The 12493-nt window shown below is 48.7% G+C and overlaps 1 protein-coding gene across 1 annotated transcript in view; it reads right to left on the bottom strand.

The window, feature by feature from the left end:
* MDGA2 (MAM domain containing glycosylphosphatidylinositol anchor 2) overlaps positions 1-12493 on the bottom strand; it is a 229199-nt gene that overhangs the window by 105985 nt on the left and 110721 nt on the right. The window contains exon 6 of the mRNA XM_033063561.2: positions 12138-12270. Within this exon, the coding sequence (XP_032919452.2) occupies positions 12138-12270 (133 nt within the window). The remainder of the gene's footprint in view (positions 1-12137; positions 12271-12493) is intronic.

Here is a 12493-nt window from a genome sequence, read left to right on the forward strand (position 1 = left end):
TCCTCCCAACAGAACCTTTCCCCAGCCCTTCTTGACAGCTCCAGCCATTCCCTCAGTCCTGGCCTTGCTCACCAGAAGGAAACTCCTCAGGAGAGCAGAGATTCCCAGTCCAAGCCCTCTCCTCCAGTTTTGGACTCCTCAAATCCTTCCCAGTATGAATTCCCAGTTAAGGGAATTTAAAACCCAAGGAATTGGGCTCGTGGTTAAAAACCCAGACCCCACAGCAGTGATCTCTGCCAGCTGTGCCAGGGCCTCTCTGCTCACACCCTCTGAGCCCTTCTTCCCTCAGCTGATGCCTCCAGTTTGGGAATCCAGCTGGGAAACTGGGAATGGGGCCATGATTTCTGCTCAGGGGGGTTTAGGGGGGAAGGTGACAAAAACAGGGATCCAGTTCCCTCTCCCCTCCTCTCTCCTGGGTTTCATCATTTCTCCTGAGCAATTCCAGCAAGGAGCTGCTCTTTGCTCTCCCTTCCCATCACACCTCCAGACAGGGAACAAGGGAAGCACGGATAATCCTTCAGAACTTGAAGCAGGAGATGAAAGCACCGACGTCAGGCCAAGCTGGTGGGGCCATTTCCATAATCCTGCAGATGAAAGGGAGCCCTCTGCCACCCTTCAGGAACAAAGTGGGGTGGGATAAAAGGGCTGGGACACGTCCCTGTCATCCCAGCACTCCCAGCAGCAAGTACATGGAAATGAGGGTTGGGATACAGCACTTTCCCTTTATTTACATCACAGGTTTCACTTTCAGCTCCACTCCCAAACAAGCAGACAGAAATCCCTGGAGTTCTGCACCCATGGTAAACTGGATTTAATTTGAGGAATATTAAGGAATTCAGGAAGGGTGTCGAGGTTTTCAGCAAGTAGGATTCAGTGAAGGGAATATTCACAATATTCCAAATATTCACAAATGAGCCTTTACATTGATATTTCTCTGCCAAAGGAGAAAGGAATGGGGAGTTATAGCCAGGGAATCATGGAATCCTGGAATGGGTTGGGTTGGAAGGACCTGAAATCCCACCCAGAGCCACCCCTGGATGGGCAGGGACCCCTCCCACTGTCCCAATGTCCAACCTGGCCTTGGACATTGCAGGGATCCAGGGGCAGCCACAGCTGCTCTGGCAATTCCAGCCCAGCCAGGAATTCCCAATTCCCAACATCCCACCCATCCCTGCCCTGTGGCAGTGAAGCCATTCCCTGTGTCCTGTCCCTCCATCCCTGTCCCCAGTCCCTCTCCAGCTCTCCTGGAGCCCCTTCAGGTGCCCTCAGCTCTCCTGGATCCTTCTCCTCTCCAGGGGAACATTCCCAGCTCTCCCAGCCTGGCTCCAGAGGGGCTCCATGGATTTCTCTGGATCATTCCAGCAGCTCCAGGTGCTGCTGTGTCCCCAGGGCAGCTCTGCAGGTTGGGTCTCACCTGAGCACAGGGGCAGAATTCCCCCCTTGGCTGCTGCTCAGGGATCAGCCCAGGGCTTTGGGCCATGTCCAGCCCTCACCCACCAACATTCCCAAGTTTTTCTTCAGGGCTGATCTCAATCCCTTCATCTCCCAGCCTGGATTGATCCCAGGGCTGCCATGTGGAATTAAAGAGTGGAGGATTTTATTAAGTTAGGTTCAGTCCTAGTTTGGGAACAAACCTCAGAGCCAGCACCATCCCCCAACACCAAAACTCACAGAGACACGGGAGAGGCTCAGGTATGGAATCCATAAATTCCCAGAATTCCAAATGCAATGAAACCATCTCTGCCAGAAGGAGTCAGGACTAAATGGGGTCTCAAAGCTGCTTCCCAGGCTGAGGTCTGTCCTTGGCTGTCTGTCCCAGGTCTGTCCTAACTCCCAGGATTAATGAGGGGAACACTGAGCCACAGAACTTTGGCCAGCAAAGCTTCTCTCACCCACAACCCCCAACCCAGCAGAGCCCCAGCCAGTGGAAACCTTCTCTGGACCCCATCAGGAAAAATAAAAATCCTTATGAAACAACAGCAAGCTGTGGGAAATACTCCCCAAACTTGCCTGGAGCACATCACCCAAACACCCATCGTGTCCTAAGGGCTTTGCACCTCCCCTGCCCTTTGGGACTCAGGGTTTCTGAGCTCCAATCCCACATTTTGGAGTCAGGCTTGGCTTGGCAGGCACAAAGAGAGCAGCAGAGCCCCTGGAGCTCCTCCCCTGGCAGAACAAAGCCCTTCTGATCCGGGGGAATCCTCCCTGCTGCATTCACACTGCAGCTGCAGCCCTGGGAAAGGGGCTCCATTCAGAGCTGTCCCTGAGCCAGCCCGGGGAGTTCAGAGCTGTCCTGGGAGCCAGAGGCACTGAGTGCCCTTGGGATCCCAGCAGGGCACAGCCCCAGCCCTGCTGCCCCAGGCACTCCCAGCAATCTCACTGGGAATGGCATCAGTGGTTGGACCTTGTGTTAAAGGCAGGTCAGGCAGAGGGATGGAGATTGATTGGGAAATTAATAATTAATGGCTCCTACACTGCCCAGTCCTCACAAGGTGCTAAACCAGCAGGAAACACACCCTGGTCCTGAATAATGGGGCAAGGCTTTCTTAGACTCAGCACAAATCCAGCACTCCTTAAGTTAACACTCTTAATTAGACCAGAATAATTAAGGCCAAGCACATGGACCAGAGAAGCTGTGGCTGCTCCATCCCTGGAATGTTCCAGGCTGGATGAGGTTTGGAGCAGCCTGATCCCATGGAAGGTGTCCCTGCCCTGCAGGAAGTGGGTTGGGAAAACCCCAAACCAGTAGGAAACACACCCTGGTCCTGATGAATGACTGGGGTAAGACTTTCTTAGACTCAGCACAATTTAAATCATCATTAACACTCTTAATTAAACCAGGCTGCCAAGCACTCTGGAGCACTCAGAGAAGCTGTGGCTGCTCCATACCTGGAATATCCCAGGCTGGATGGAGTTTGGGAGAGGAGAAGGTGTCCCTGCCCTACAGGGAATGGATTGGGAAAACCCCAAACCAGCAGGAACCACACCCTGGTCCTGATTAATGACTGGGGCAAGACCTTGTCAGATCAGCACAAACCCAGCACAATTTAAGTCATCATTAACACTCTTAATTAAACCAGGCTGCAAAGCACATGGACCACAGAGGCTGTGGCTGCTCCATCCCTGGAATATTCCACACTGGATGGAGTTTGGAGCAGCCTGATCCCATGGAAGGTGTCCCTGCCCTACAGGGAATGGATTGGGATAATCCCTAACCAGCAGGAAAACACACCCTGGTCCTGATTAATGACTGGGGCAAAGCTTTCTTAGACCCAGCACAGTTTAAGTCATCATTAACACTCTTAATTAAACCAGGCTGCAAAGCACATGGACCAGAGAAGCTGTGGCTGCTCCATCCCTGGAATGTTCCAGGCTGGATGGGATTTGGGAGAGGGGAAGGTGTCCCTGTTCTGCAGGGAATGGATTGGGAAAAACCCCAAACCAGCAGGAAACACACCCTGGTCCTGATTAATGACTGGGGCAAAGCTTCCTCAGCACAAACCCAGCACAATTTAAGTAATCATTAACACTCTTAATTAGACCAGAATAATTAAGGCCAAGCACTCTGGAGCACTCAGAGAAGCTGTGGCTGCTCCATCCCTGGAATGTTCCAGGCTGGGTGGAATTTGGAGCAGCCTGATCCCATGGAAAGTTGGGAGTGCAGTGGGATCATCCCTAAGCTCCCATCCCACCCAAACAATTTGGGGATTGATTCCAGGGTCTGATGCAGGTGTGGAGGGGATTTGAGGGGGTGAAGTCTCTGCTGCTGGGATGGCACTGGGAGGAAAATCCATCTGTCACTCTCGGAGCAGCCCGAAAAAATCCACTGCCAACGTGTCATAATTACAGAGAGACAAATGGAGGTGTTCAGGCTGGATGTATGGAATTGAGGAAATGTCACAATTGGCTTTAGGGATTACTGGAAATGCAGAAGAAACCCAATAATTTAATAGCACTATCAAAGCACAGGCAGCAAGTCGTGTCCTTGACAAGGCTCTCAGCTGTGATGAATAGAAATGAAAGGACATTATTTCCTCCAGTTTGGGGCATTATTTGAAAGGCAGAACCGAAGTAATAGAACATAATTGAATTATATTTTGATCTCCATTGCTGTGTGTGCATCCATTTCATTTACAGCCAGCGTTTCTTGGAGCACAAAGCCAATATTCCTAACGAGACACAGAGAGAGAGGAAGGGCTTGAGCTCCCTGCCAGGCTGGGAGCAGCACTCCTGTAAATATTTACTCCAGAAAACACAAAAAACATCGGATTGGTGTGTCCAGATTTTGAGTTAGAATCAGAAAATCCCAGAATGGGACTAGGAGGGAGTTTAAAACTCATTTTGTTCCACTCCTGTCCCAGGTGCACTGCCAGGGATCCAGGGACAGCCACAGCAAATCTGGGAATTCCTGCCAGCCCCTCCTCACCCTCCCATAAACCCAACCTAAATCTCCCTTCCTTCAGCTCCATCATCTTCTAAAATTTATTTTTATTGTTATTTTACAGGGCAAAAATAAACTTTTTTTTTTTGCCCACCCTGCAATAGGGCAGATCTTTTCTTTTCATCATCAGGCCTTCAAAAAACCCCAAATTATCCCTAAAAAAAATAAACCTAGGGAAAAACAGAAGAAAAAAAATCCTAAAACTGAACAAGTGACCAAAATCTCTTTTATACTTTTCTAAGTTTCTCCTCTGCTGCTACAGAGAGATCCCAGTGGAAGTTGCACACCACGTGAAAAGAGGAGAAAATTCTCCAGCTCAGTAATTCTAGGGTTCTAGAACAGTTCTAGTTCTAGTTCTAAAAACTTTGTGTTTAGGCAAATAAAAAATATTTCTCTTTCCTTTCTATTATTTTATTTATTTTTATAAATAAATTATTCTATTCTATTATATTTTTATTATATTTTATATTATTATTTATATTTTATATTATTATTTATATTTATCTTTCCTTTTGACTTTCTCTTTTCTCCCATCTCCTTTTCACTGCCTTTAAATTTCCAGGTCAAGAAGAAATAAAGAGAAGCTTCTCAAATCCCAAATCTTTCAGGTTTGTGTCCTTTTTTTGATTGATACCTGGAATAACTGAGATGAAATATTCCCAGAGCAGCTTCAAGCTTGGCTTTGGGATCATCATGGAATGGTTCCTCATGGAATGCTTTGGGTTGGAAGAGACCTCAGAGATGATTTAATTCCAGCCCCTCCTGACACAGGCAGGTTTGGGGTTTTCCCTGGGTCACAGGAGCAATTTCCAGCTGCTGAAATTCCAGCAGCCACTGCTCCTGCCAGGGGTTCAAAAGAAAAAAAATCCAATTTTTCACTCTGCCCTGAAATAAAGGGGCTTAAAGTAGAGGCAGGAACAAAATCATTTTGTGAAAAATGGAAAATTCTGAGGTTTGGGGAGCAAGAGGGGAGTTACAGGAGAGAAATAAAGAATGGAATGCTCAGATAATTGATAATTGGATTTTTCCAGAATTCCTCTTCTTTCCAAACCTCCTTTCAGGAATAAAATCTCCTGATTTCAATGGGCAAGCTCCAGTCCATATTCCTGCACTTTGTGTCACCCCATTTGCTTTTCTTGTTTTCATTTTCTATCAGGTTTTTTTTTGTTTGCTTTTTGGGTTATTTTTTTTTTAATTTCATTTCTTAAGTTCTCAATTTCATTTCTTAAGTTCTCTGTCTCTTTGTTTACTTTTTTTTCCCTGATTTTTGGGATATAAATGGAAATAATTTGGCAAGTTTTGCTCCTTTACACTACATTTCATCTCAGAACATTTCTGGGTTTTTTTGGGGTTTTTTGTTTGTTTGTTTGTTTTGGTTTGGTTTGGTTTTTTTGTTTTGTTTTGTTTTTTAACTGCATTTTTAGTTGATCCCATCTCCTCCCCAGATCCTTTATCCTCCAATTCCAGGATTTCCTTCCCTTCCCTGGAAGGGGCTGCAGCATTGACTCACATCTTTTTGTGCCCCTTTTTTTCCTGGATGCTTTTCCTCTCCTTTCCCAGCACTTTGATCCCTCCTCAATGGCACAGAAATGCCATGGACAGTTCCAGTGGGAGCAAGGGAGGAGAATTTTGGTTTTTAAGAAGGAAGGGAGGAGGATTTTGGTTTTCAAGGCATTTCCTCGCTGGTTTTGCTCAGCAGAGGTTACAAAAGCTCCTGGCTGCCACACTGGAGGGATTCATCCCATGGACCCCCAGGGAATAAAGGAAATGGAATTCTGGAATTGTTGGGATTGGAAAACACCTCTGAGGCATCGAGCCCAAACTGCCAAGGCCACCACAGCCCTGTGTCCCTCAGGGATTCTCCAGCCCCTTCCCAGCTCCCTCAGGGATTCTCCAGCCCCTTCCCAGCTCCCTCAGGGATTCTCCAGCCCCTTCCCAGCTCCCTCTCGAATTCCTGAGACACGACACCCACATTCCAACATGGAAAACCCTGCCTCAAAGGGGAAGGGGACAATTCCTCATTCCATGATGAATTCCAGGACCAGATTCCCTGTCAGCCCTGCAGGGAGTCAAAACCAGGATAATGGGATTGGCAGGGCAAGCTTCAGTCCTAATAAAGAACAGGATTGGGGGATCCTGTGGGATCCTTTCCAGCTTTATTTTCTATTATTCTTTTTTGCTAAAAAAATTATCCTGGAAAAGCTGTGGCTGCCCCTGTATCCCTGGAATGTCCAAGGCCAGGCTGGACATTGGGGTTGGGATGGGATGAGATGGGATAATGGGATGGGATAATGGGATGGGATAATGGGATGGGATGGGATAATTGGGATGGGATGGGACAATGGGATGGGATAATGGGATTATGGGATAATTGGGATGGGATGGGATGAGATAATTGGGATGGGATAACTGGGATGGGATAATGGGATGGGATAATGGGAATGGGATAATTATGATGGGATAATGGGATGGGATGGGAGGGGATGGGATGGGATAACTGGAATGGGATAATTGGGATGGAATGAGATTTAAGGTCCTTCCATCCCAAACCACTCTGGGATTCCCCCTGCAGGGCTCACTCAGAGCACCCTCAGCATCTCCAGCCCCTTCCAGTCACCTCCCCCCAGCAATGCCAGGAAATGGGAACAGAAATATTTTTCCCACCTTCCATAATTCCCTTTGCTGTGCACTGTCTGACTGAGGGGAAACAAAGCAAGTTGAACATGACAGACTTGAGCTTAATCGAGGGATTAAAAGTGAATTAAGCCTTTTTTAATTTGTCTCCCACCACATGCCCCAGACAGAGCAGCAGCTTCAGCTGTGATCTCAATGAGCTGTGGCAGGCAGCTGAAAAATCACAGAGTGAAAGGCTCATCTTGCTGGGGAAAAGTTCCTGGGCTGGTTTATTTTATCCTGGGAGCTGCCAAAACTCAGCCCTAATTTATGGATTAATGATCACCTGCACTAAACTGGCTGCTAATAGACAAAGTAATATAATTTCCAAATGAATCAGTGCCACCCAAGCTGCTTTGTGGAGGAGAGAAAAGCCTGATTTGCTCTCCCTCAATCATATCCCAAGAACTATTCTGAGGAGCCCAGAATTCCCGTGGTTTTCTGGGTAAATATCCTGCTTTTTCTCTGGCATTTTAAAACAATGAGCGCTCATGAAAGGCTCCATTCAGGTTATTCTTAGCTCAGAGTGTTCCATGTGCCATTCAGCACGAGCTGGGGCTCAAATTCCCTTTTTTCAGCGCCTCCCATGGAAACTGGTGACACCAGCAGCTGCCAATAATTCCTGTTTGACACTCTGGGCTTGGAACAGCAGATCCAGGGATTTCTACAGGAGGAATTCACAGCTCAGAGAAACCTGAGCAAGGCAGGGTCCAGGGAGAGATGGGGATGGAATCACAGAATCATGGAAGGGTTTGGAATAGACAGAGCCCTAAATCCCATCCCATTATCCCATTATCCCATCCCATTATCCCACCCCTGCCATGGGGGTGCTTCCCTTCCCATTTCATCTCCACTGAGATAACAAATCTGCAGATTCATTGCTGCCTTCAGGCACAAACTCAATCTCCACCTCCTGCTTTAACTGGCTGTACTGAATTGTCACCCTGGGCTCCTCCTGGGCACGGTGACAGCTCTGGGATGGCTCAGCTGCTCCAGCTCCCACTGAAGGTGTTGGGACTGGTTTTGTGTTTTAAACTGGAACAGAGAAATGGTTTTGTTGGAAAAGTGAGGTCACAGCATGGGATGGGGATCCAGGGTCACATGGAGGGAGGGATTGTCCCCCTCTGTCCCCTCCTTGGACACCCCTCCTGGGAAATCTCAGCACAAGACTGTTCTGGGTTTGCTGGGGTGATCCAGAGGAATCCATGGAGCTGCCCTGGAGCCAGGCTGGGAGAGCTGGGAATGTTCCCTGGAGAGCAGAAGGATCCAGGAGAGCTGAGGGCACCTGAAGGGGCTCCAGGAGAGCTGGAGAGGGACTGGGGACAGGGATGGAGGGACAGGACACAGGGAATGGCTTCACTGCCAGAGGGCAGGGATGGGTGGGATGTTGGGAATTGGGAATTCCTGGCTGGGCTGGAATTGCCAGAGCAGCTGTGGCTGCCCCTGGATCCCTGGAATGTCCAAGGCCAGGTTGGACATTGGGGATGGGGACAGTGGGAGATGTCCCTGAAATTTCAGGGGGGGCTCTGGGTGGGATTTAAGATCCAATCCAACCCATTCCATGACTCCATCAAAGGCAGAACAGCCAAACTCCCCCATTCTGATCCCAGCTGAATCAAACACTCCCAGAACCATAGTGACAATAAATCTGGGACATTTCTGCACCTCCCAGATTCTCCTGGCTCTGCACCCCATCCCTCCAGCTTCCAATTAAAACTGGACAGGATGAAACAGCCTCAACTTCAGGCTCTGATTTTCATTACTTTGGATTTATCCTGGATTCCTCTGGATTTACAATTTCTCTAATTTCTCCAGAGTTACTCCAGGTGAAGTTCAACCAAAGAACTTCTGTCAGGTGAAGTTTTATTAAATGAGCAAAGTTTTGCTTTAGAGCCACCCCCACCTCAGTCCCTGCCCTTAATGAGCTCCTGCATTAATCACTTTCCACATCTAATCCTGCCCTTGATGCTTGTGATCAAATTCCTGATGGAAAAGTGGGAATCCTTGTTATTTTTCCAGGTTTTATTACCTGGGAAATTTCTCCAGAAAAGACAATTTTGTCCCCAACTAACAATGGCATGGGTAAGGTGGGAATAATTCCTCCTTTTGACAAATCTGCCCCAGGATCACCCATCCTGGAAAACGAGAGTTGGATGTTCTCCAAGTGCTGGAACATCAATTTTTTTGGAAGATGAGGCTCAGCACAAACTGAGGCTGTTCTGGCTCCAACAGCAAAGTTATTCCAAGGAAAAATGGGAGTGGGATCAACTCCCACAGCTCCAGGGTCCCAACCCCACCTCCCATGGGAAGGAGGTGCCATGAACCCAGAGCTGCCCATGGGGGTCAAACCTCACCTCAGGATATTTTTTTTTCCCCCTGGAAAAATTAATGGGAATGTAAATTAAGGTTTTTCAAGTCATTTTCCTGGGTATCTTTGGAGCAGGCCATAATTCCTGGTGGAGCTGATTTCAAGGGCTGTGGACAGCTCTGCTGTCTCCAATCAGCACTCCCAAAAAAGCTGGAGGCAACTCCTTGGAATAAAGCCCTGAGCACAGGAAAGATGGGAAATATGGAAGTGCAAATAAAATTCCTCATTGATCCCAGCCATGCTCAGAATTTGAATTTTGAGTTCATTTTCTCCCTGATTTCAGGGCCTCAGACACAAATTATTAAGGCCTGACCCACCCAAATCCAACCTGAAGTCTCCAAATGTTCCAACACTTCCTGTGGAATCGTTTCCCAAAGCACATTCCCCTGAAATTCCTTTAGTCAGGAATCCAAGCTCAGTTTGGCTCTTTTTGGGGAGGTTCAGAAACAATTTCAGACACATCCTGTGCTTATCCTGGACACTGAGGAGAGGTAAAATCTGGGATTTCCATCCTCCCCCAGCATTCCCAAGTGCATTTCTTGGGATGGACCCTCAAGGCACAACAAGAGGGAGAGACACAAGTGACTGATCCTAAAGGGATGAGCCCAAAACCAGAATAAATTCACAAGAAATTCCACAAAATAGAAACAACTTTCCCAGAGATTCCACCTAAACTCTTAGAGGTCTCCCCACAAAAGGATTTCAACACAACCCCTTGGATGTTTCCATCTGGAACAATTAAATCCAAAAGGAAACATTTTGGTTGGAATCAATGCAGGAATTGATGTTTAGGTCGATGGAAGGAAAGGTCAAATCAATCCCTACAATCAATGCAAGAATAAAAAAAGGTTGGGTTTTTCCCATGAAATATTTTGTGGAATAAAAATTCTTATGTTTCAACAGAAGATAAGGAATTGTTGGAGGGATTCCAGAGGTTATGGAGCCCCTCTGGAGCCAGGCTGGGAGAGCTGGGAATGTTCCCTGGAGAGGAGAAGGATCCAGGAGGGCTGAGGGCACCTGGAGGGGCTCCAGGAGAGCTGGAGAGGGGCTGGGGACAGGGATGGAGGGACAGGACACAGGGAATGGCTTCACTGCCAGAGGGCAGGGATGGGTGGGATGTTGGGAATTGGGAATTCCTGGCTGGGCTGGAATTGCCAGAGCAGCTGTGGCTGCCCCTGGATCCCTGGAATGTTCAAGGCCAGGTTGGACATTAGGGCTGGAGCAGCCTGTGACAAGGGGAGGTGTCCCTGCCATGGCATTGGGGGCACTGGGTGGGATTTCAGGTCCCTCACATCCCAAACCATTCCATGATTCCATGATTTTACTGTCAGGAATAGAACTGGGAGGATTCTTAGAGGAGAAGAGCCAGCTTTGGGATGATGGATGAGCATTCCATGCAAACTTTGTCACCTGCCTGCCCAGTGCTGTGTGTGCACTCATGCATCCAGTAACTACTGCATTCCCTGGAATTCTTTGGGAATCCTGGGTAAAACTGATAGGATTTCCTGGAAACATCCATTAGTTGGCCTTTCCCATCAGCTCACCACAATCCCTGCAGGAAATGATGAATTCTGTCACCCCTTACATTTCCTGTCCTAGAACCCTCCAGAAAATCAGGAAAGGGGGAAGAAACCATGGAATTTGAGCTCAGCCTTTTTAGCATCCTAAAAGGAATTCTGCTCTTGGAATGACTTCATTACCCAGCCAAGTGGGATGTTGGGAACTGGGAATTCCTGGCTGGGCTGGAATTGCCAGAGCAGCTGTGGCTGCCCCTGGATCCCAAGGCCAGGTTGGACATTGGGGTTGGAGCAGCCTGGGACAGGGGGAGGTGTCCCTGCTCATGGAATGGGATTTAATCCCAAATCACTCTGGGATTCCCTGACCCTTATCCAGGGGCTGAGTTTGCTTTGATCAACAGAAAAGGAAGTTTCCTTGTTGGATCATTTTGGTCATGGAACTGCTCTGGAGGCAGGCTGGGAGAGCTGGGAATGTTCCCCTGGAGAGGAGAAGGATCCAGGAGAGCTGGAGAGGGACTGGGGACAGGACAGGACTCAGGGAATGGCTTCACTGCCAGAGGGCAGGGATGGGTGGGATGTTGGGAATTGGGAATTCCTGGCTGGGCTGGAATTGCCAGAGCAGCTGTGGCTGCCCCTGGATCCCTGGAATGTCCCAGGTTGGACTTTGGGGCTGGAGCAGCCTGGGACAGCAGGAGCTCCTGGACACTTGATTCTCATTAACACCAACCAATCAACACCAGTCTGGGATTCTGGGATCTTCTCCATGTGAACTCCAGGAGCAGGGTGAGAGGAGCCTGAGATGTCCCTGCCTGCTGTGACACAGGGGCAGCAGTGGCACCTTCTGAGGGACATGGATTGATCCATTGTTTCCCAATGAACTCCAGCTTGCTGGGAATGGTTTCACTGCCAGAGGGCAGGGATGGGTGGGATGTTGGGAATTGGGAATTACTGGCTGGGCTGGAATTGCCAGAGGAGCTGTGGCTGCCCCTGGATCCCTGGAATGCCCAAGGCCAGGTTGAACATTGGGACTGGGTCACTCTGGGATTATGGAAGCTGTCCCTGCCGTGGTGGGGCTGGAATGAGATGGATCCCAGGTTGTTCCCAGCCTGGAGGAGGGCAGGGAGGTGCTGGGGCTGACCTGTTTTGTTGGAGAGGCGGAAGGACACCATTTTATCCGGGATGCTGCAGACATTGCGCACCGAGGCGATGCAGCTGTAGTTGGCGTAGTCCTGAGGTCGCAGATTCTTCAGCTTCAGGATCTTTGTTTCTCCCTGGAAAAGGAGGAGGCAATGTCAGGAAGGCACAGAGGAAGAGGGAGAATGGATACAGAGCTGGGATTTCCATCCTCCAGCATTCCCAAGTGCGTTTCTTGGGATTGAACCCTGATGTTGACAGCACAGGGTTAAAAATGTTTCTGAAATCATGGAATTGTGCACAATGGATTCAGGGTGCAAAGAAAGGTTGGGTCTGGCAGGGCTGGGAAAGGGAACCAGG

The sequence above is a fragment of the Catharus ustulatus genome, chromosome 6 (genome assembly GCF_009819885.2).
Source record: "Catharus ustulatus isolate bCatUst1 chromosome 6, bCatUst1.pri.v2, whole genome shotgun sequence".
Taxonomy (NCBI): domain Eukaryota; kingdom Metazoa; phylum Chordata; class Aves; order Passeriformes; family Turdidae; genus Catharus; species Catharus ustulatus.